At 38.4% G+C, this 24,979-nt stretch overlaps 1 protein-coding gene across 1 annotated transcript in view; it reads right to left on the bottom strand.

Moving 5' to 3' along the window:
• Positions 1–4,643: 4,643 nt before the first annotated feature.
• edar (ectodysplasin A receptor) overlaps positions 4,644–24,979 on the bottom strand; it is a 55,867-nt gene continuing 35,531 nt past the window's right edge. Inside the window, exons 6-12 of the mRNA XM_041807651.1 lie at positions 16,090–16,167; positions 15,792–15,917; positions 15,137–15,211; positions 10,570–10,642; positions 7,877–8,198; positions 7,708–7,771; positions 4,644–5,026 (exon numbers count right to left, since the gene is read on the bottom strand). Of these exons, the coding sequence (XP_041663585.1) occupies positions 4,644–5,026; positions 7,708–7,771; positions 7,877–8,198; positions 10,570–10,642; positions 15,137–15,211; positions 15,792–15,917; positions 16,090–16,167 (1,121 nt within the window). The remainder of the gene's footprint in view (positions 5,027–7,707; positions 7,772–7,876; positions 8,199–10,569; positions 10,643–15,136; positions 15,212–15,791; positions 15,918–16,089; positions 16,168–24,979) is intronic.

The raw sequence follows: 24,979 nt of genomic DNA, 5'->3' as shown, positions 1-24,979 counted from the left end.
TTTCCATTTCAGTGTCTCAAATGAACAGGCCATGTCAGGGTGAGCTGTGCTGGCAGACAAACTTTCTGGGATGGAGGATCACATTGGATTATTCACTACGGGTACGACTGTGTCATTCAAAGATGACAGTATTTTCAAGTTACATATCTATTTATGTTTTAGCATTGCTGCAAAACATTCAAATACCTTTAAGACTCATTCAACCATTAAAATGTTGTTTTTGTCTAAATTTAGATTCATGTGAAATTATTTAGTGCTTGCATACATTGATGATGTGAATATTCCTTTGTAAACAATTTATTTTAGTGATAGACACGATTAGATGAAGGTGTGAAGTCAACACTCGCACAGTCTAAATTGGACTGTAATGTTGGTTTAGTTGTTTGTCTCAACCAGAAGTTCAGGGGCACGAACTCCCCTGCAGTCACATGGCACTGTGTCCTATGGGACATTTAATCCCAAATTGATCCCACCTACCACTGAGTCAGTGGGTGGCAGCACATTTACTCCTGGCATGGAAATGTGTATGAATACACATGAATGTGATTAGGTAATACTGAGCCATAGTGCGCACTGTTTTTTATCTAAATTAAACAAATATTTTGCAGCACAGATTCTATTGTATCAAGTGAGACAGGATGACAGTGTGATACTGCATGCAGGCCAGCCCACATTGGCTGGGCCCCTGAAAAACCCAGGCCATGTTCCCTTCCTGGTTGTGATTTACTGATGATCAGTAGCATTGATCCCGGTGCCCTGGCTAACAGTTGCGTCATTTTTGAGGAGAAATCTGTCAAGCTTTTATTGGGTTCTGATGTTCAAAATACTTATTCCTGCCACTTTTTAACCCATTTTCATCACTGTTTCTGCCCCCTTTTTATACATTTTTTCTACTTTGAACACATTTCTGCCTCTATTAACCAAACTTTGCCACTTTTTAACTGCTTTTCACCTCTTTTCTACCCATCTTTGCCCGTCTTCCCTCTTAAACCCACTCTCTTTTACCTCCTTTTTCCCCCTCTTCAAACCATATTTTTGCCACTTTTGAACAGCTTTTCACCACTTTTCCACCCATTTTTGACCCTTTTTTACCTTTCTTAACCAATTTTTGCAGCTTTACCACATTTTCCCTCTTTTAACCATATTACTTGCTTAACCGATTTTCAACACTTTTCCACCCATTTCTACCATTTTCCCTACTTTTCCACCTATTTTTTCTACTTTTAACCCATTCAAGTCAATTTTCAACTTTTTTTTTTTCAAATGATTTCATTTTTTTCCCTTACTGATATTTCCATCCACCTTATTTTCTGGTTCCTTGATGTTTTTTGCAGGTCATGGCTTAACAATGAAGTCTGATAGCCACATTGTGTATAATTCAAGGAAAATTGACAGAATCACAGCAGGTTAATGAGTGTACCTACAATACAGAAGCCAGTAACATCACTCCCTCGGGTACTTTGTCCCCTCACCTATTATAGGTCCTGAACGTTTAATCCAGAGCTACTTGACTTCAGCAAAACTCTCCTTATCACTATCAGCAAATACATCCTGTAATAACAAAGATGCCAAACTTTCATACAGTCAACAAAATAAATTCAATTACCAAGCCATTTTTTCTTAAGATCTTTATTAATGTAAACATTATGTACAATAATAAGTTATATATACAGTTATACTTTGGTTGTGTGGTGAGTTTGTGTGTGTTTCTACATGTTCTACTGTTCTGTGTATGCTACTGAGGTAAGTAATTCATGTTTGGCTTCTGTATTTCATCCTATCAGCATAATACATGTCAGACAAGAGTTTGCCTGTCTGAAAACAGAGCTTTGGTCCATTTCATTTCAATTCTACTCCACCAATTAGACTATTTACAAAAGTTCAACAGTATAAAGCATTTTGAAAATAACATGCTAAACCTGTTTGGGAATGTCTGTGAAAGTTTCAGCCACACAGGTCATAGTAATAAGTTTACTGTATTGAAATGTATTAGTTCTGAAGAAAACAACCTTGCACTAAGAAGGTCGTAAACCTAATATGAGCTTTTTTATCTGACTTGACAGGAGATATTCAAAGAAAAAAAGGATGATTACATGCTTGATAAACATGCACATTAATTCATTTAAAGCTCTGGAGTCCAGCCCCAATGTTTGCCCTTTAAAAAATGAATGAAAAGCATTAGACAAAGAAGTTGGCAGCAGTTGATGTTAGATTCTGTGCAGAGCTGCCACGGGACATTACATTGACAACATCAGGCATCAGATAAAGATCGGCCTTATTACCGAGAAGTGAGATCAAAGGAAGTCTTGGCATTGCTTATTTAAGTTGGCATTTAGAGCTTACTGCTGAGGTTTGAAGCTTAACTGCTAGATAAAAGTGGAACGCTGACCTACAGCATCTTATCTGTGAGGATTATCACTATTAATGGCGTTTAAATAAGCATTAACATGACGCTTTGCATAGAATCTGACTTTATTCCTCTCAGAGCCCCCTCTGTCTCTGTACCTACCACTCTTAACTGTCTTCATCTGCTTCACAGAGGACTACAACCTTCACAGCTGCATGCTGTTCTCATTTGCCTTATTGGTCCCAAAGGGAAGAGGGGAGCTTAAATCCTGTCTGAGCATGACTGAGCCGACCACAAAAGCTGAGTAAGGTCAGACGTTATAGGACGACCGTAGTGCTGCTTCCACCACGACCGGCTATATTCCTGCACCGTTCACAGTGTAGCTACCCCCAGGGGCAGTTAGTCATGCCTCGGCCGTGGCATCCCTCTTTTTAATGCAGGGTTTTAAAGCTTTTCCACTGGGCTTTTGGTGGTTAAGTGGCCCTAAATGCTTAATTGGGTGCTGGAAATCACAGGCACTTTGCACCCGCTCTGTAAACCACAACACTTCAGACTATTAGGGGCCCAGGCAGCCACACGCCAAATAATTAGGTCTGGCGGCAGCACTAGACCGCAACACTGGGGTAAAAGGGGAAGATGTGGGGAGAGGGCGAATTACAAGGGTGGGGGTCACAGACTGGGTCACTGCTGAGGAAGTAGTTACAGTAAGAGAGAGTATTTCACCATCTTGTGTGTTGAGTTGTGGAAATCACGTTTACGATTGTTAAGGCAGCAGAAATATAATGCTGTATTCAAGAATCACAGGGAATTAAGACTAAAACACAAGATAATCATGCGTAATCTGCAGAGTTTTCAAAGGATTCTATTGGGCATTGGGCACTTTTGCATCATGAGTGAAGTTACTGACTCAGTCAGAGCAGTCCCAGCTGTGGGGGGCAACTACAATACACCATGAAGGGTATACAGAGCATGATGGAAGACAACTTCCTAGTTTAGTGTGTACCTTTCAGTTATTTTCTCTTGTAGTCACTTAGGTTGACCGACCTCGAGTGACATAAATGTTTAAGATTTATTGCAGTGGATGAAGAGCACATGGCTTTATGAAAAATACTTATACATGTTTTGAGTTGGAAAGTTGAAAGTTTCCACCCTGTAGTTTAATTTAAAAAAGGTTAAGTTAACACAAAACAAATGTAAAGGTAAAATTGAGTTGATATAACTAAAAAGTAAATACATTTGACTTAAAGGAACTGTGTGAACACAATTTATTAATCTGAGTTGTGAAAACTTAATTTAATGGAAGCTGTGTTTTAAGTCTACCATATGATTCTTTTACTACAGTGTGGAAGCTAATCTGCTTGATTTTAAAGGTATAAAAACATTTAAAACATTAGTATAGTATCTGTCAAACCTATGGTAACCAGGTATATTGCTGAGTTATATCTTTCATAAAATCAGTGAAGTCAAACCCCCTCCGGGTTCGTTGTTCTCAGCTCTGTGTTCACACTAACAGGATGGGGATTGTTCGCTGTAGCTGCATGAGAACCAAAAGACTTGCCCAATCCAAAAAAGGTGTTATTCTGAAAAATGTCAAAGAATTAAGAGTGAGAGATGGGGAGGAGTGGAGGGGGTGCGGCTTGTTTTGATTTCAAAGACTGTTTGCTAAAGTGCGAAATCTACAGGGCATCTTAATGTTGAGCTGGAGGGAATGAGAAGAAAGGCATTACATTGTCAATACTGAAGAGGAGCTGCACTTCGACAAATTCCATCAGCACACCATTGCATCTCTTTATGCCTTTCAACTGTGTAGCGCACAAAATTTTATATCAAAACTTCTAAAAAATATATAAAATATGTTGTTTGCGTCCAGCGCACAGTTGTTGAGCTATTTTTGGCCAGGTCTCCTTACCATTTTAAATGACAAAAGGGTAATAAAACTGAACCTAGTTTGAGTATTTTTATTCTTGCAAATGTAAAAATATCTTTACTGACCAACTTGAGACTTAAGACACTCTTTGGTATTTGATTTTTGGCTTTAGAACTTTAGAAAGAGAATATTAAGGCCTCTAAAGTGTTCCAGTTTGGTAGCTTCTGTCCTGGAGAGCCTGGTAAGATTAAAAAAAAAAAAAAAAAAGGACTGTGCATCAAGAGGTCCACAGAAATTCTTCATGTGATTGGGATAAGGTTTGTACTGTACATGTGCTGTCCTCCTTGTCAGAGCAGTATCTGTCCCTACATACATGTATACTGTAAGGCATCCAAATCTGTGAAGTCTCTGCTGCAGCACATACAGTATTTAAACACTGGCACAGCGCTGGGAAGGAGAAGAGCAGGGAGATGGGCAGACCAACTGGCTGTGAAAACTGCTGATGCCCTGCCGTCCAGCCGCTGCCATCTCACTGCTGCCCAGAACGTCAGAGCAGAGCGACTCAACGGCGTCCAGCCTCTCAATTTGTACCAGGCGGGTCAGGAGATCAGGGATGCTATAGCCCGCAGTGCTCACTCTCTCGAAGAGCTGCAGGCCGTCACTCATGCCGCCGATCTCGTCACGCTTCAGCCCAAAGCTTTCAGCCAGATGCCTCCATGTCTTCACCACGGCTGCTTCACTGCTGTAGGAGGAACTTAGCATACGGCTGGCCTTCTCCAGACAGTCGAAGGGAAGTTCTGTGGGGCTTAGGCCTAGAGAGGGAAAGTAGGGTTAGAACTGCCAAAGTAGACTACAGATATAATCAGATTCAGCTGGATTGAAATGGAAATTAATTGAAACAATGTAAAGAACGCATGGGATGGCAGAGGTTGCCTGTTTGATGGTTGAAATTTGGTCAGATTGAAAAAGAACTAGTACGACATGGATTGCGGGGAAATTTTGCACCAACCAGTCAAAGGTCCCCAAGGAATTTTGATTCCCTTTGATTTTCTTAATGTCTACACTTTGGATGAATTTGTTCCCTACTTATAGAGCAGTTTATTACAATAAAAGCCATAAAAAAGCCATACCAACTAGTTTGTGAATTTACATTTTAAAGCCTTACTTTGGGGTTTTGCTATCTTATTTTTGAGCCTAAAATGACCAAAATATTCACTGAGGTAATATTCACTATATGGAGAAAAACATTACACCAGCAGGGACTATAATCATATTCAAATACAAATATAATCGTATTCAAGTACATGTAATTTAACATGGAGTTGGCCGCTCTTTTGCAGCTATAACAGCCTCCACTCCTCTTGGAAGGCTTTCCATAAGATTCTGGAGTGTTTTTGTTAGAATTTGGTGCCCATTCATTCTGTAGAGCATTTATGAGGTCAGACACTGATGTTGAAAGAGAAGGCCTGGCTTGGGATCTTTGTTCCAGTCCATTGTGAGGGCTTGAAGGGGTTGGGATGAGGGCTCTGTGCAGGCCAGTCAAGTTCTTCTAGCTTGAACTCATTAAACCATGTCTTTATAGTGCTTTGTGCACTGGGGCACAGTCATGATGGAATAGAAAAGGGCCTTCCCAAAACTGTTGCCAAAAAGTTTGAAGCATAGCATTGGCCAAAAAGTCTTGGTGAAGCATTAAGATTGCCCTTCAGTGGAGATAAGGGGCCTCGCCCAATCCCTGAAATCCCTCCCCCACCACCCCACAGTTTGCAAAATGCAGTCAGGCAGGTAATGTTCTCCCAGCATCTGCCAAACCCAGACTCACTTATCAACTGGGGGCAACTGTGGCTCAGTAGGTAGAGTTGGTCGTCTCGCAATCGTAAGGTTGTGGGTTCAACCCTGCAGTCACATGTCGATGTGTCCTTGGGCAAGACACTTAACCACAATTTGCTCCTACTGCTTTGTTGGTTGTGTGTAAAGGGGTATGGATGCGTATGAGTGGGATAATACTGATGGCCAATGCTCCATAGCAACCTCTTTCATCAGTGTGTGAAAGTGGAGTGAAAGGAGTGACGGGATATGAATGGGTAGGTGTGACCTGTGGTGTAGAAGTGCTTTAAGTAGTCAGACGATGAGAAAAGTGCTACACAAGCTCAAGTCCATTTACCATCTGACTGCCGAACAGAGAAGCGCGGTTCATCACTCCATCAATGCTTGGCATTGGATTTGGTGATGTGATGCTTCCGTGCAGCTGCTCAGCCATGGAGACCCATTCCATGAAGCTCCTGCTGCACATGTCGCACTCTTCAGCTTCAGCATCAGCAGAGCGTTGGCAACTTTTAAACACCATGCACCTTGGCAGTCATTGACCCCAAAGTGTGATTTTAGGTAGTCTTCTGCTTTGTGGCTATTGTTCCTGAACGTGTGGCCAAATACTTTTGTCCATATAGTGTATGAATTGTAATAAAGGGCTATTTTGTTATCTGTTTCCATACAATCCAACTTCTTTTACACCCCTGGAGTATCATTCTGCTGGGCTTTTGAAACAATACAAGTTTAAAAGCATAACTGAATTGTCTTTACTTTTGAAACCAAGAAAGTTATTTTACATCTTATATATGTTTTTGACCAAAACTCCTGTTAATCTGAAGAGCCAAGTAAGAAAAGGCATGTGAACACAATAGAAATGGAACATTTAAAACATAAAATATACTAAATATCCATGTGTTAGCATTGCATTGAGCATATGTTATCAGCTGACATTTGAATAAAAGCCTCACAGAGCCTTTTAAGCAAACAGGATTACCCTGATCTGTCTCGTCAACATACATTTATGCAACCAAAGACAGTAAACACTCTGTTTACATTTGATGCTCTTCACAACACTGTGAACTTATAGCATGCATAATGAGGAAAAAGGGAAGCACGCCCCTAAATATGGCTATGTATGCATGAGGGCACAGTGACTACAGGATGTTTGCACCATGCATGCCACTTTACTCTTATTCATGTTCTTTTGTGTTAGCAAGATTACAGGGTTTTAATCAAAACTAGGATTATTTTGGTCACCTTATTTAATGCCTGACCAGTTGCATTGCATTGCAAATATTAGTCGTCAGCATATCTGGTGACTATACTGCTGCAATGCTCCAGTTTCCATGCTCTGATGTTTGATTTATCCTATATATGCATTTTTTAGCATGAGGGAAAGTTGTTTGTTGAGTATATATGCATTCAGATACATATCAACATCTTCACAAAGTGTCTCTGATTTTTGTTTACTTGTGGAAAATATGGAGGCAATGATTTCTGTCCGATGCCGTTTCACTTCCTAAAGCAGTTTTCTTGTAATCAGCTCATTTTTCATTTCAGTGGCATTCATAATAAAGTTCATCTACACCAGAAAGAAGTAGCATGCCCTCACAGTATTAACAGAAATCAATAATTAATTACAAGGCTTGGTAAGATGGATATCTTGCCCTGTGTATGAGAGACTTACCCTCTGCTGCATTGCAAGCTCTGGCATACAGATCCAGGATCTTTTTTCTTCGACTCTGTAGCATCTGTTTGGTAAATATAAAACATTTTTAACCAGAAGAGCTGAAACTGAGGATCTATTTCTGTCAATTTCTTTACTCAAGTACACATTAAAAGCTTCATCCTCCTACCCCTGGGGTTTTATTGTTGTTGTTGAGTGCGTTCATGCTGCTGATGTGGTTTGTGCTGGAAATGTGGTTGATGTTGCCGATATGGTTGGGACTTGGGATGTTATCGGCCCGGCCGGCCGCGATGGTGGTGTTCCCGTTGCAGGCTCGGTCGCGGTCCAGGAGGCCCAGAGAGAGCAGGCACAGATCTGGCTTGTTCCCCATGTTGACAAGGCACAGGTTGGGGTTGTTTGTGTCTGCTGATCCTTGCTTTTCAGATGCTTCCTCATCACTGTCAATACTACGGCTCAGCAGCTGCTCATTCTCTGACGATGCATCATTTTCACTGCACACAAAGGCACATACAGATTTGAGTATATTTACTGTATATGTCTCTTTCCTGTTACTGCTTGTAAGGCTGCTGGCATGCTTGGGTTTTCTTGAATTTTAGTGTTGGCCCTGGAATTAGCCCCACCTTCATGAAGATTTTTTTCTCTTGCTTGCCACTTTGTAAAAAAAAAAAAAAAAAAAAATTCTCAGTATAATCCATCACTTTATAACAATAAATGGACTTAATAAAAGCTACTGTTCATTTTTGGGATGTTTTTTTATGTAATTCACCTTATAATCAATAGCTTGCCTTAAAATGCATAAAAGGCACATTCAGAAAGTATTTAGACAACCTTCACGTTTTTTGTCTCTTATAGTGAAGCCTGGAGAAATTTACCACAGGTGGACTCCAAACATCTCAGCAAAGATCAACAAACATGGGAAGCACCTGAAATAAATCTCAAGTGTTTTTACAAAGGGTCTGAATGTGTCAATGTGATATTTCATGGTTTTTATTCATAAATTTGCAAAAAAAAAGTCTGGGGTCAGAGTGTAGATTAATGAGAATAAAATGACATTTTTTGACTGTAGCATCAGGCTGCAACCTAAAAAAATAGAAAAAATGAATACTTTCTGAAAGCACCGTATGCATACAGACTAATTCTGGCTCTACTTATTAAAATAAATACATAATTACCTACAGCGGGTGTCTGCCAAAGCATGCAAACAAACTTTCCATTAGGAGCTTTGACAAATGAAAATGATTTGGAGAAGAATGACGTTTTTGTTGCCATGGCTGCCAGTGTTTCTGAGCTGTGCCCCTGATTAACTGAAATAGCAGTACATTTTACAACATGATATCATGTAATATCACTTTATCAGCCGACCTCTTCCTCTCTATGCCTACTCTGGATTTTCTCCCAAAAGCACCTTGTTGACAGAGATGCTCACAGACTGCCTTTGTTTCCCACTCCTAAGCTCTTCTCCTGAGCGTGCACACAAAATGGCATTGTTTCCCAGACATCCAACACCCACCCTGGCAGCTACAGCAGTGAGTTAGCACATCTTCTGGCATGCAGCTTTACCACACTGTTTACAGCTATCCATGCTGAGGAGTGTGTGTGTATCAAATCTATTCTCTAATTAACATCCACTTTATGTATCGACACAGTGTTTCAATAGCAGCATGTTACTCCTGGCGCTGTAACCTTTAAACACAATGGCTGACTGTAGGTTTGTTTCTAATACTGTATGATATCATGTCTTCCCACACTTCTCTCTGCACATGAGCCACTAGCGCTGATAAAGCAGCATTGTCTGTACATGGGGGAGATTAACTGCATGCAGAAGGTGAGAAAACTGTCGTTCTTTTGTTGTCTGCAACAACGTGCTTTTACCTGATGGTGGTTTTAGGCGAAGCCTGGAATAAATACCCCTATCGGCGTCAACAACCCACCCCCTCTGTCCGTCTCTTAATGTTTGCATGCCTTCAAGGCTCATCCAGCTACCTTACAAAAAAAAAACCCCAAACCCACCTCTCTGCTTGCTCCAAAGCCACATAATGGCTCTTTGCTTCACAAAAAAAGAAAAAAAAGTAACTTTAACTCAAACTGCTTGTTGTTTGCAGTCTTACACACATACACATGTGTACATGTGGATAGAGCTGAAAAAAAGCAAGCAGTAATGAAAGTACTACTGCAGTGACTTGTTCTGTGGTGGCTTAATTACAGGCAGATGCTAAAAAAAAAAAAAACTGAATGGTGTATGAAGTCTCTGCGTCGCCACTTAGAAATGCACTCATAAAGATAAAGACACAGTAGTTAATATGAAAAAATCTACAGTAAATATTATATTCAATCAGACATCACAGCATTAAAACCAAACTATGCAAAAGTTCACACAAGATTCATAAATGCATATATTACTGGCTTTGGGCCAAAACCTTATATCTCAAAAATCCCCACTATTCAGCCAAAGAAAAATTGTAATTTTCAATTAATTTAACACTGAATGCTAATAGTCAGCATCTTTTACACTTTTTTATTAGTTTAAATTATAAAAATACACTGACAGACATAAAGGGGGGAACACTGATATGAAAAAATTAAAATCACGAACAATGGAAATACAAGGTTTTGGTCTGACGCATTGATACGTAATCTAAGATTAATGTAATACACATACAGAGACACCAATTTTGGATTATTTCAGGTTTGAAATTCAGTAGGGAAAACGTGTAAGCAGGAGAAAAAAAAACAATACAACCTCTCAATAAAACTTTAAGACAAAAAGGCTGTCTGGACACAACCATGAACAAATGTTACTCTAATCTTCATTCATACATTTGTTTGTCTGGCTTTATTTTGTTTCTTTTGAATCAGTCTCACCTTTTCACAGCCTTCTGAGGAGGAGCTTTTAATTTGTCAAACTCATCTTTCTCTGAGTAAATCACCACATTATCTGAAAAAGAAAAAAGAAAGATCTTTACATTATCATTTTTCCACCTATAAAATCCCAATACAGAGTGGAAAGTCAGCAATAGTAAAACTGTATGTGCTAATATCTAGAAGGAGTCTTAGAGGTTTCTTGTATGTAGGGAATGTCACAACAGCATCCAAACATCTTTATGGTCTGTGGAATTTGTCTCTAAAATCTGCTGTGGCCACCAGAGGCCAACAGCTGAGATTAAAATGAAGATTTACCCAGAGGCTTTATTTTTATTTCTTCTTGTAAAGCTCCATTGTGCCTATTGTGTAAGTGAATGTAACTGAATTAAAGGTACAATATTTTGCATTTGGCATTGAAAAGTCTGCATTAAATAAAACGGTTATATCTTTCAGTCAAGTTCTTATATCATCTCAAATATATTCAGTTTCCAAAACCAGAGAAAATCAATATTTTGTAAGTACAACAAGATGTTTGCAATAACAGAACAGTTATAAAAAACATAATACATTGATTGTTGAAAACTGGATGTTACATAAACAACTGCTGATAAGGAATTGTGGACTGCAACTGGAAGCTGCCATTCTGTTGCTGTATCTCATTCATGTTTTGTGCTGGTACCTTGACAGGGACCACAATTGTTCTCTCCCATTGTCCGTATATTTTATCACCCAAGCTTCCCTGTTAATGCAGTACTCTACCCTAAAAAATGTTGTGGCCCCACTAGACATTTCCAGATGTACTGCTCAGATCCAACCAACTCTGTCGCTTCTCTGTGTTCTGAATTAAGGACTCTGTTCAATAAAAACTGAACTCCACAACTTGTATTACCAAACAGCACACTGTATTAATTTCATGGATGAATTTCATAAGAAAGGGAGAAATGATGCTAAAAGTGGCCTCCCTGGTTCATGCTGTGATTATTTGAAATTCATCTATAGAATAAAACAATGGGTCTTTTTGATACCCCTGTGGATGTTTTACCTTTTTATTGATTGATAATTTGTTTTTTTTTTCCCAAAAAAATCTCTTTCATGTCATAGTGAAAACAGATTTCTACAAAGTAATGTCAATTAAATACAAATATGTAATGTGAGATAAGTGACTGCATAAATATTCACCTCCCTTAAAGTGACTGACCTATTTCAACAGAAGTCCAGCCTCTGCCAGTAGTCTCAAAATTAGTGAAATGGGGATCATCTGAGTGCTGTGAATGTGTCTCAAGTGATTGTAATATAAAGACACCTGTGTCTGGAAGGTCCAGTCACTGGTTAATGAGTAATCCTGGCTACCATTACGCCATGAAGACAAAAGAACACTCCAAGCAGCTCGGAGAAAGTATAGAGGAAAGTATAAGTCAAGGGATGGATACCAAAAAAAAAAAAAAAAAAAGCTCAGACTCCAATCCAATAGAGAATTTGTAGCTAAACTTGAAAAGGGCTGTTCACACCTGATCCCCATGCAACCTGACAGAGCTTGAGACATTTTGCAAAGAAGAATGGAGTAAAATTGTACTGTCCTGATGTAAGCCTGATTGCAGCCAAAGGTGCATCTACTAAATATTGACTTGAAGGGAGTGAATATTTATGCAGTCACTAATCTTATATTACATATTTTCGTTTAACTGACATTACTTACTTTTTTTCTGCAAAAAAAAAAAAGCCAACAAACAAAAAGAAACAAACAAAAAAAGCCAAATTATATTGACCATAATAGATTTATAAAATTAATAAATGGGGAAAAAAATCCAAGTGGGTGAATAGTTTTTATAGGCACTATGATAACATCTTAAAAGTACAGTTTTTTATTGAACAGAATTCAAGCAATAAAGTTAGAGATCCTAGTATGGGGGCTGTTGTAATTTAGCACTGCTGCACATGACAGAATCAAACCTTAATTATTTAATATGTATTGGCATTAGTTGGAGAAATCAGAAGCAAACATTACTCAGACTCAATCCTCAAACAATGTTTACCTCAGCTAGTAGAGCTGCAGGCAGAATGATGTATAAAATGATTACATTGGCTATAATGGGAAAATACTCTTAAATCATTGACTTTGATAGGGACAGACAGCTAAATGAGTGGATGCCTAAGTGGAACAAATACTGTGTATGTGTGTGAGAGAGAGAGGTAGAGGGTGTTTTTGATTTTAAGCATCTTATGTCTTTCATCTCACAGCCTTATTAACTCAGTGTCTACATGAATGACAGCTAGCTCCGGTGGAGCTCGGAGCGATGGGCTTCTTTCCCATGCATACACACACACCCACGTAACCAAACATTAAGTAACAATGCCGACATTTATTTTCTAATCATACTATAATGACTTTATCATGCCTTTCAGCCATTAAATTATTAAGTTAGCGACCTCTTTATACCACATAATGTGTCTGTGGCCACTGTTGCAGTAGGTGTGCGTGTGTGTTTGTGTGTGTGCGTATTCATCCACACCACATGTAAGTGGTTAGTCAGTCAGTCTGGGAATGAAATTGAACAGAGCATCATTGTCAGGAGAAATGGCGCCTAAAGCAACGTATGGCTTTAGCTTTGGCAGCTTCACATTCCACCCTGATGTACTCATCATACAGCAGGTCTGTCAGCCTACGCCGCTCACTTTCATTAGCATATGCTCCAAATCACAAACATGCACAAACTGACACAGCCAGCCCAGATTAACATTTTGCTGTGATTCAGTCAGACTTGAAGGGCTGATTCTCTTCGTTTGATTAAATATTAAATGTAGAGTTAATCATCTTTGCATTGAAGAGCAGATCTTAACATGACCTCTACATTTCAAGTCCCCCATAATGCATGCATGCACTCTGCTCCAGAGACTCTTCTCTCATTGGAAGTAAAATCCTGAAGGAATACTTTTTTCAGTGTGAAACAGAGCTTAACAAATAAGCCAGACACACAGATACCTGAATTAATGTTTTGCAGCAGGATTGAGTCAAATTACACACAGCATCACTCTAATCCCTGCTGGGTGGTATCCTTTTATGTCTCAACCGGCTGTTAAGCAGATTGTAAGCTGTGTCAGTGTGACTGTTTCTGAGTTTATTTGTAGGAAAAAATATGGCTGGAATAGGACTGATGATAGTTTGTGTTGTACTGTAATTATGCAGCTTTGTGTGTGTGTGGAGTTAAATGAATTTAAACCGCATCTCCTCTTTTTTACACTGGCATTTTGTAAGTGGCGTTTATAGAAATATGGAAATGATCAGTGGCTGACTGTTTATTTTAACAGAAAAATGAAAACACAAAGAATGTTACAGAAGAAAAAACACATGGAGTTGGATGGCACATTTTTAACTCAGCTAACTTCTCAAAATGTTTTTACACTACAGTTCACACCTATTCACCTCCATTCATGGGGTGGAGCCTGATATGTAAAGTATCCACATTTATTTGCTAACTCCATTCATACACATTTATAGGCTACTGACACAGCAGTGGGTGCAATGTGGGTTTACAGTGCATATGAAAAGTATTCACCCCCTTCAAGTCAGTATTTGGTAGATGCACCACTGGCTGCAATCACAGCACTGAGTCAGTGTGGATAGGTTTCAATCAGGCTTACACATCTGGACACTGCAATTTCACTTCATTCTTCTTTGCAAAACATCTCAAGCTCTGTCAGGTTACACAAGTATAAGGTGTGAACAGCCCTTTTAAAGTCTAACTACAAATTCTCTATTGGATTGAAGTCTGGGCTTTAACTCAGCCCCTCCAGAACATTCACCTTGTTGTCGTTAAACCATTTCTATGTAGCTTTCTCCCTATGGTCATTGTCTTGCTGGAAAATAGATCTTCTCCCAAGCTGTAGTTGAAGACTGTATAAGATTGTCCTCCAGGATTTTTCTATATTTTTCCACATTCATTTTACCCTCTACCTTTAAAAGCCTTCCACGGCCAGCTGCTGAGAAGCATCCCCATGTCATGATGCTGCCACCACCGTACTTCACAGTTGGGATGGTGTGTTTAAGATAATGTGCAGTGTTCTGTGCCCGCCAAACATAGCGTTTTGTCAATTGTCTGGACCTCTCTTGAATCAGGTCAGTCACTTCAGCGGGGGGGGGGGGGGGGTTTAAATGCAAACACTTATTTTACTGTACATATTTTTGTTTAATTTATCTTACTTTGTAGAAATCTGTTTTCTCTTTGGCACTAAAGAGACTTTTTTGGTCAAAAAAGCCAAATTATATTGACCATGACTGATTTATAAAATCAATAAACTTCAACATACTACTGCAAGTGATGGGGATTAAACATCAGACTTTCCAGTTAAGAGACGGTTGGCTTGGGCATCAATTAAGCTCAGTTGGTAGAGCAGGTGTCCATATACAGAGGCTAGAGTCCTTTACCAGTCATAGGATCAAATACCAGTCCTGGTGCTGTTTGGTGCATGAATTCCCCTCAAAATGGGTCACAGCATACTGAAGTTTGGGAAAGTTTATAGTATGTGTTATTGTGTGTCTGTATGTAAGTATATGTGTGCCAGATCTTACCAGGGACATCTTTTTTGTCTTCCTGTTTGTTTGTCTGGGCTTCCACTGTCTTCACAACTTGTCCTGAACAACACGCTGCAGGCCAAAAGACACATGAGGAATTTTAATAACAATTGAAGAGAGGAATCTGTCTTGCACCAAGAATATATGAACATTAAAGACAAAAGGCATTCACACCCATACAGGACAGGACTTAATAATATGAAACAAAAATAAATAAAATACATTACTAAAATATGTCACCAAAGCATCACATGGTTACATGTGGGGGATGTCAAGTAGCAAGTTTAAGTCAAAGTGTGGAAAAAGAATGACCAGAGCTTGTTTAGCAGTTGAATGCCTTTTTTGGGGCTTCTACCTGTGCCCTGGGGTTATCAGTTCATACTCAAGACCAGAGAGCTGCGGTTCTGCTATGATCTTGTCAGCTAGATCCAGTGTGTGCTGGTCTGTCAGGTAGAAAATACCATACATTTATGTCCTAGTTATCTTGGTACCTAATTCTACACTGTTATCTAGTTTGTTAGTTAAAAACTTTTAGTAAGATATTTTCAGCATGGTGCTGTCAACATTCAAGCTTCTGAGTTATCTTAAGAAATAAAGATGTTGAGCCTTGATAGTGTTAGCGTTCCAGGATGGCATCACTGATTTTACTTACCCTGGCCACTTGGTTTGGCCTTCAGGATGTAAAACATGATGATGAGAACGATGGCGATGGCCATGATGAAAATAGTTGACATGGCGATAATGAGAGCTGTTGCTAAGTGACCTTGTCCGGTGGGATCTGAAAAATGGAGGCCCAGTGTGCACAGAGTAGTGTTAATGATTTGTTTGTGTGTCATTGTGTGTGTTAAATTAAAGAAGATATTAAGAACAGATGGCAACAGAAGATATAGAAGATTAATGAAAACTGTTGGTATTTTCCAGTAAATAAAGAACATTTTTGTTACTTTTACCTTTATGTGTAGGAGGGAAGACTGTTGTGCTGCCAGTTTCAATTGGAGGTTTTTCTTTGGGCCCACCGTTTGACTTGCCTGTAAATCACAATAAGACACATGATTACAAATTTTGTGCATTAACATAAAACGCCTACTGAAAAAAAAATTTGGACTAGTCTTGATTCAAATATAGATTAAAATAATTAAAATCTTTAGATCAATTAATCTTTATTTGTATAATGCCAACTTACAACCAAAGACACTGTACAAAGAGGGCATGTCTTCAATGCACTCTTTAAAAAGACCACCATTGATCCACCATGACCTCAGCATAAAGCAACATTTAAGAAGATTTCAGTGGCAGGAAATGACTCCCCTTAACCAGGAAGAAACCTTAACCAGAACTGAACACATGTTGAACAGCCATCTGCTGAAGATGTGCTGCAGTCAAACAAGAATCAAAGGAAAAGCAGAGAGAGAGAGAGAGCAAAGAGGTAGATGCAGGAAGAGAGAAAAGAAGATACAGCCACTCTGTGACTGTTGAGTGGTCATCAGACTGACTGTTGAGTGGTCATCAGAGTAACTCTGTGGCTGTTGAGTGGTCACCAGGGTAACTTTGTGACTGAGGAGTGGTCATCAGAGTAACTCTGTGACTGAGAACTGGTCCATGTGGAATTATCTAAGATAAGAAGTACTGTAAGGTGCATTTAAAAAAGGAGGAAGTTGTATAGTTAACAGTTTTTGTGCAGTAAGAGTTCACTGGTTAAAGTGTTGGTTACGAGTTGAGGAGCTGAATAGCCCGGGCAACAAAAGTTGCTCTTAGCCCTTGTTTCCTGCAGCTGGAGCAACGGAGGTGTCGTCCTAGATGGAGCCAATCAAAAGCTGGGTAGAGATCGTGTGAGGGGTCCCAAATGATCCAGCTAGCTAGCCTGAGTGTTTGCTGCTCACAGATAGGTAAAAAAAAAAAGTACTTGCTTGGAGTCAAATAGAAAACTGAGCTACAATATCAGCATCAGCAACTAAGACAGTAGAGATGACTGAAAATGGTGATTACAGCAGTTATAATGATAAATTTTTATGTCAGTGTTGGTACATTAATCTATTATACCATAGATATAATACTGAGATTTCATGACTTAGGTTCTAATAGGTCATTCTAATTCAAAAATATATATATTTAAACTGAATACAGAGTTCCCCCTAATAATATGTCTGTTTAAATCAGCCAGTAGATTTATTTTCTTGTGAAATAAAATCACAAAAACTATTAATTTTAACTGAAAAAAATTCACATTGTGAAACATTTGCTTGCTCCCCAGGTTACATGACAAGGTATATACTTTTCTTGTGTCTGTAGCATAAATATGAGGCTACAGCAAGAAAATGCTTATGTTAACTTATCTGACATACAGGACAATGTAAGCCTTTGTTCAATCAAATCAGTTTGTTCATTAGTGAGCTTTAAATGAGCTTACAGGCTGAATTTCTTCCCCAAAATTGTCGCGTTGCATTCAAAAACGGCTACATTTCATAAAGCAAATGATCTGTTCTAACACCAGCCTCCATAAACTTTGTCCTCTGCAGTGCTCACCACAGTAAACAAACTTGCATTAGGAAGTGTGGACACAGAGGCTTCCATTGCCCCCCTCCCATTTGTCTGTCAGACTATTTATCAACTGTTCCTCCTCTCCTAATGGAGTTGTAAACTCCTGGCAGCTCATAAATCACCTCTTTTAATCAGTCTTTTATTTCACAAAGTTGATATACTGTAGATGTTATTTGGCATGTGCCCTGCTGCTTCCCATGGTCTCAGAGCCTCATGTCATCACACTCACAGACACACACCAGTGCCCTGTGGCTGCAGACATTAACTCTGGGTATGTGTTTACACTCTCTGGATAAGGATATGAGCCTCAACTGGAATTCTGTTTAGCGTCTTGCGGTTTCATCTCTTAATCATGTCTTGCAGGCTGAGCACATGGAGCAAAACGATAATTCTGCAGGGCAATCTGCATTCTCAGGTCCAAACAGAGACACAGAGCAGGGGGAGATAAAAAAGGACACTTTTGTTTGAGGAATGAATGGTGATACTTCAGTGAGCAGGCATAAGGGAAGGTGACCTTCTGATAAAGATGTCTAAGTTTTCAGCTGTTTATGTTGGACGATAAAATATGTTCTTACAGTGAGTACAGTTCACAGCATTTAGTTTTAGGGTTTAAAATGGAAGTAAAAGTCAATAAATGTCAAAAAGTGACACTGGAAATTGACCTAGAGACTCATAAATTCTTCTGCCAAAGAGTAGCTTCAGCACAAGCACTAACATGCTAATCATCTTTCTTTCTTTATACCCACTGAAGTTTTAATTATCACACACACAGCGAGGCAGGAGCTGGGGTAATTTGCAGATTACATGGCGAGTGTGAGCCTGCCTTCACCATGAGCAAGAAGAACTCCCAGCTTCAGATATTCTTTTCTTTTTCTTGTTGTAAGACAGACTTACTAATGACTTTCAAGTCTGGATAAATACAACTGAGTTATTTGAGAGCACTTGTAGCCTAAAATATCTAACCAAATAATTGAAAGCTTTGAAAGAAATAAGTAAGTCTTTTGGGAAATTTATGGTTTCGTTTTCTTGCACAAAAAAACAAGCCTGAAAGTTGATACAGCTATTTCACATGGAGTCTTAAAATGAAGCTACATTAAGCAAACTTAGTTAGCATGAAAATTCTCAGCTATCCTGGTTAAAACAGTCTTTCAAACCACAGACTGCTTACAGAAAAACAGCAGTCTGAGAGTAAGCCAGAGTCATATGCCCCACCTTCCTCATGTTCACAGATGGGAAACAGGTCAAACTATTAAGCTGAAACGCACGACATAAATTTGCGTCACACCTTGGGCCTTTAATGATACTTAACATGTTGACTTGTGTTCAAGTGTTTAACTTTCAATGCGTTTTTCAACATTTTTAAGTCATCTTAATGCAAACTTGACAGATGTAATTTCACAACTGGCACCTCTCTAGGCAAATGTGGCCTGCTGCAGCATTTTCAGCTGGACTGAGAGAGTAAAGAAGGAAAGGCTGGAAAAAAACATTAAAGTTAAAACTTTCCATTACTGTGAGTATTTGCTTCAAACAAAAAAAGGATCTGTTTTGCCGTGGGCTGTATCAGCCTGAAAGATTTTTAAGTTTAACAAGAGCGTTTAATGTGTGTTCCAGTCAGCTGAGAGGGTGCAGCATCAATTTTGAAGTTTACCGGCTGGCTCTTTGCTGATTTTGTTGAGGCTCCAAATTACATGAACTTTATCTGCAATATGTCAGGGTATTTTGGCTTCATTTTTGTACAAGAGAAGACGGAGATGCTTAGTCCATATTAATATACAGTCAATATTAGCCAATACACTATATGGACAAAAGCATTTGGCTGTTTAATATGGAGTTAAAAACAACTTCCATTCTTCTTGGAAGGCTTTCCGCAAGACTTTGGGTTGTCTGTGGAAATTTGTGCCCATTCATTCTGTAGAGCATTTATGAGGTCAGGCACAGATACTGGACCAGAAGGCCTGGCTCACAATCTCAGTTCCAGTTCATCCCAAAGGTGCTTGATGGGGTTGAGGTCAGGGCTCTGTGTGGCCAGGCAAGTTCTTCCACAATACAGTCATCAAACCCCAAACATAATTACAGCGTAAAAATGGTTTAATTTCCATCAGTAAGTTTTCAGTTGTTTTTTTCTGGTCTTTATGTCAGGGTAAGTTTATGCAGCTGCAAACTGTAGCCTCACTGAAAAGACAAATACAACCAGAGAGCCAGCTACCTACCAAACAGTCTGTTAGAAATATAAGTTTTCATTGGTATCAAGCCGTCCTTTGAAATACTAAACCCGAGTGTAAAATAACCACATGCAGACCTATGATAAGCTTGATTTATCTGATTAAAATATGAAAGATGTGCCAGGTTTTTTTGGTTGCATCACTCTCTCTGGCTGATTTGCCCTCCTTTGCAGTATCATTCAATCACTGTTTTCCTTGCCCGGGAGAAACAATTACTGTGCTGTTGAAAAGTCAGTGTTTATTCATACACGCACACACTTCTACATTATTGCTGCTTCTCTCCTCTGCAGGCCCGGGCTGCTTTTTGGGGTTTTTATCTTTCAAAACACACTCATTAAAAATGACACAATGACAATACCCTTCATTTCCGGGATCTTTAGTTACACTCAGAGGGGCTTTTGAGCAATCACAAGCCCATAAATATTGTCCCTAAAGCAGTATGTATCAGTGAGGGTCCAAAACAGAGTTCAGAACCTGCTGATACTCTGTCATTTTTGGACCAGTGTAGTCCCTTGTCACAGCTGGACAAACCCTGAGCTGGACAACAAAATCATTTCACTCCACCACTGCAAGAATCACTCATCTTGACATTTTTATGACCTTTGTTTTCTTTCTTTCTGTCCTATTGTAAACTTGTCATATTTCAGAAAATCATTTAAAATTCATATAAACACAGAAATTCTTGGGAGTCTTTTTATGGCTGTTGGCAGATTATTAACTATTGTGAAGACTGTTTTATTCGAAAAGTAAATTTTCAGCTAAATGGTTTGAAAAGAAAATTAAGTGAAACATCTGTTTATGTTTTAACAGAAAGAAGTCTAATCTTACCCTGTTTAAAGAGAAAGTAAATAAGGCGGAGGAGGATGTGCAAGCACCAACCTTGACTATGCAATAAAAGGGTCAAATAGTAATGAAAACATGCTGTAAATATGAGTGGTCTAACATATGATCCCCCACAATGCACTGCCATTGCTGTGAGCAGGACCCCCTCATGCAAAATTTCCTAAATTCCCAATTCAATCTGGTTATCAAGTGCATTTCTTTTTAGAAAATGTTTATTTTATTAAAGGGTAGGTAGCAGCTTGTTTTCAGTGATACTGCAACTTTAAATTCTGATTGGCTAGACTGGTGTATGTTAATAATATCATAATGACTAGGGTAAAAAAAATATCCATCATAAATACATACAATGAGATATCATCAGAAATAGTCTATTAGTTGATTATTATGTTGGTTCTATTTTCTGTCCTCTTCTCTCGAAGTTTCAGGGCAGCAGGGACCCCCACTTCAGAAAAATGTTGCTACAGGACAAACCCACAAGAGGTGCTGCTTCAGAACCGACTTAGGTCTGCAGTCTTCCTCCCTCTCTTTAAACATTTAACTGATTTTTGCATGCTGATTCTGATAAATGTGTATTAAATAGAAAAAGCAACAGTCCACAACCATATCTGGCACAGAAACATTGTAGAGCTTTTGAAATGATAAAACATGTCTAATGTGTTTTTTTAGTAAAAAGGAAAACAACAAAGAAGAGGACCCTCTAAAATTCTAGCCTCTGTTTCAGATTTGTGGTTTTTAGTTCAGTTATCATTACTCATGTAGATCAGACTGCTGTCAGTGAAAAACTTTCAGCTGATGATGCTTAAACTGTAGCAAAGTCATACTAATGTTTGCAGAATATAGTACTTTAGATGTAGCTTGCTAATAATAAAAGTAATATTACAATATAACAGAGTTTGAGGATGTTACAGTAATGTTAAGGCTAAATCTGACTTTAATATCTACATTAACACAAACAATGCACATTTGTGTTCATTAAGACTGAAGATATGTGCATTGCAACTTATCTTCTGCACAACTGTGCAATTAAAAAAATCATTACAATAATAATAATAAACTTTATTTATATAGAACCTTCCTTAACAAAGTTACAAAGTGAATCACAAATAACCTAGAGCACAGTTCCTCCATTGCACCTTTTTTTAAAAAAATATATTTATGTTATCCATATTCTACTTTTTAACTCTATTTTTTCACATTTCTTTTATATTTTTCTTTTCCTATATAAACCTTATTATTCACGGTAAAATGAGTCAAAAAAAACAATCCAGGAATACCCTAATTAACTTAAATGCTGTGTTTGAACCATTTGGACTCCAAGCACAAACAAGGTGTCTTTAGATGGTTAACACTCTGGAGTTTCTCCCCAAACTGTCAAAATTATTGTAGCTGCTACTGGTATTCAAAGCATGAAGCCTTAGCCAGCTCAGGTTCAAAGCTGATAACAATGGAACAGAAAATAAGTATTTTACTACCATTTTTATGGGGATAAGACCAGATGTTTTCAAACTGGAGACTCCAAAAAGTACTGAGGGTTGCAGACATGTTTCTTTAGCCCATTGCCAATAACTGCATGGAAAAAAGACAACAACAGCAAATTTGAAATTATACAAAACTAGTCTTTATGGATATGATCATGCTTTAGACTCATTTGACTGGATTTAGATTGTGGGGGCTCTTTCTGAAGCAGCAAGACTGTTTTGGATGGAATATAATGATCAGGAGAGAACAGGAAAGCTTCTAATGCTGAGCTGTGCTTCTAATGGTACATTTATGTTGGGTTAATTTGACTTTATAAAGTTAAACTTCACTGTGGAAACTTTCCTAACCTTAGCATAAATTTAAAATCCAACTCATAACAATTATGTTTAAGAATTTTTTGTAAAGCTACATGTTCTTTATGCACTGCAATTTTCCCTTATTTCTATCTTATTCTTTAATCTTGAACATTTATGCCACTCAAGTTAGAATTCAAGTGACTACATGTGACTATGAGTAAAGAGTCCACACTGAAACAGGAAGTCCTCCTCCATCACATTCAGTATACCATAGTATGTTTCTCCCCATTAGGTGAGACATCTCTAACTGAGTCAGTAACTTCACTTATGGTGCAAAAGTGTTGAACCCCAAGAGGCACTCTGGGAAAATTATACAAATTAAAGAAAGATTTGCAAATAATTTAAAAAAAAAACTTAGGATGATAGAGTGCTGTTTACTTAAAACTAAAAATGTGTTCAATAAATTCAGAAAAATTGTGTTGGAATAGATATTTTGGATTTTTAAGTTGACACATCTCATTTTTTAACAAATGTTTGGTCTTACAGTGTGGTGATTTTATCCTGTAATGGTTAACACGGTCAGAATAAGTAAGTTATGAACAGTTCTTTTGTAAAATAACGGAATAGTTTTAAAAAATCTGCCAGACCACCAGTGGGCTCTGGGATATTCAAGTCACCTGCCAGCAGACACAATGTTTTTATAGTGTCATTTCTGTTTTATTCTTCTGCTATGATAATTGTATTGTGCCAAAACATCAAGTCAAATTTGTTGTGTACTTGGCAATAAAACATTGTTTTGATTCTGAAGTTTATTTATAATGGACAAAAAATGTTTTCTCAGTTTCTCTGTCTTACATAACTCTCCCAGGTTTGGACAAAATATGTCTCTTTGAGAGTTTATTTTTGATCCAACAGCACAAACAATAGTTTGAACCCCAGACATAATGCTATACCATTGTGAAATTACAGGTTATAGAATTACTGATGCTTGAAAAAGAGGGAAAAAGGGCAATTTAAGGTAAAATCTGTAGTAAAACCCAAAGTTAGGTTTACAAATGCAGTCCCCTTAACCCTTTAATTCCTGAGTCTCTGGACACGTTCTTTTTTTAACTTTAAATGGCACAGAAAGTGTCTTGTAAGTGCTTTTGCCCATTATTCCAGAGTACTTTAATATCTGGCAGTTGTGTACAATGTACTGCATGTTTAAAAAGTCTTTTTTTTAACTGTTTAAATTAAAAATGAGTTTCTGGGCTCTTTTCTTATTTTAACCATAAAAGGCCCAGAAAATGTCCTTTGAGTACGTGCTTTTGCCCATTTTTCCACTATACTTAGAACTTTTAATATATGGCAGTTATTTACATATTACTGCATGTTAAGTGTTTTAGCAGTTTAAAATGAAGAAACACAAAAAACAGGGGAACTTCATGCTAGAATCTTAGTGGAAAAAGGGGAAATTACAGAAATAACCGCATGCTGGCTGTAAAGCACAGTTTCTTAGCTTTCAGAAACTGTTAGAATTTTTCCGATAGCACAAACGGTCATGCAATTATGGTCATGTAAAGTGTGCTTCAACAGCACGTCGACGACGCACTAGGAGTAAAAGGGTTAAAGAAGTTAAAATTCCCCCTATGAGGCATTTACGGGGGATTTCCCCTTAATTTTGAGAAACCTATTCAGGGCCTGAATGTGAACTACAGGTTATTTAAGCGAACAACTCTTAAAAAGTGTGCAGACTGGGTAAACTTGGCAAGGTCAGCTTAGAAGCCAGTTATAACTGAAGCATCAGTAAATGAAAAGTACTGTATATAAATAATTAGAAGCTGTTTCAAATGCTATTTAAACCATGGGGGGAAAAGAAAGAAAAAAACTTTTTTTGGCTCAAGTTTGAAAATCACATACAACCAGAGGAGGTGGCTGCAACTAAAGAGGATTGATATAAGAAACAGTATGAGACAATGAGTTTCTTCTTGACAGTAAAAAACATTTATGAACAACAAAGGCCAACACTGATTGGGTAACTGATTAGAGACATCCTCTGGTAAATATTAAGGTCCAGATATGTAGTTGCAGCAACAGTTGGCGCCATGCATGCACATCCACACGGATGTATATAGTATCAAACATTGAGGGAAGTTATGGATAAGCTGCCAAACAGCCATCTGCTGCCAGAAAAAGCAGAGATACAGGGGGTGGGATGGGTGTTTGGCTCCTTTGTGTCCATCAGTGAGGCCTGCTGACAGGGGAGGACAGTGACCAGAGGGTCTGGCAGAACTCATACACAACCTCTGACTTCCAACTGTTCCCTCAAAGCAAGTCCAGGCTTTCAACATCTGCTTTTGCACAGCCTGTCCCATTTTATTTCCTTTCATTTAGACAGACAAACTTTAATGTTGGCTAGCTTTGAATCCAGCGGATATCAGGTCTATGTGAAGATCCACGTTGAAAAAGAAAAAAGGGGAATT

This window comes from Cheilinus undulatus, linkage group 15, assembly GCF_018320785.1.
Source record: "Cheilinus undulatus linkage group 15, ASM1832078v1, whole genome shotgun sequence".
Taxonomy (NCBI): domain Eukaryota; kingdom Metazoa; phylum Chordata; class Actinopteri; order Labriformes; family Labridae; genus Cheilinus; species Cheilinus undulatus.
Note: the sequence above shows the minus strand (reverse complement) of the source record. Positions and strands in the feature narration are given on the sequence as shown.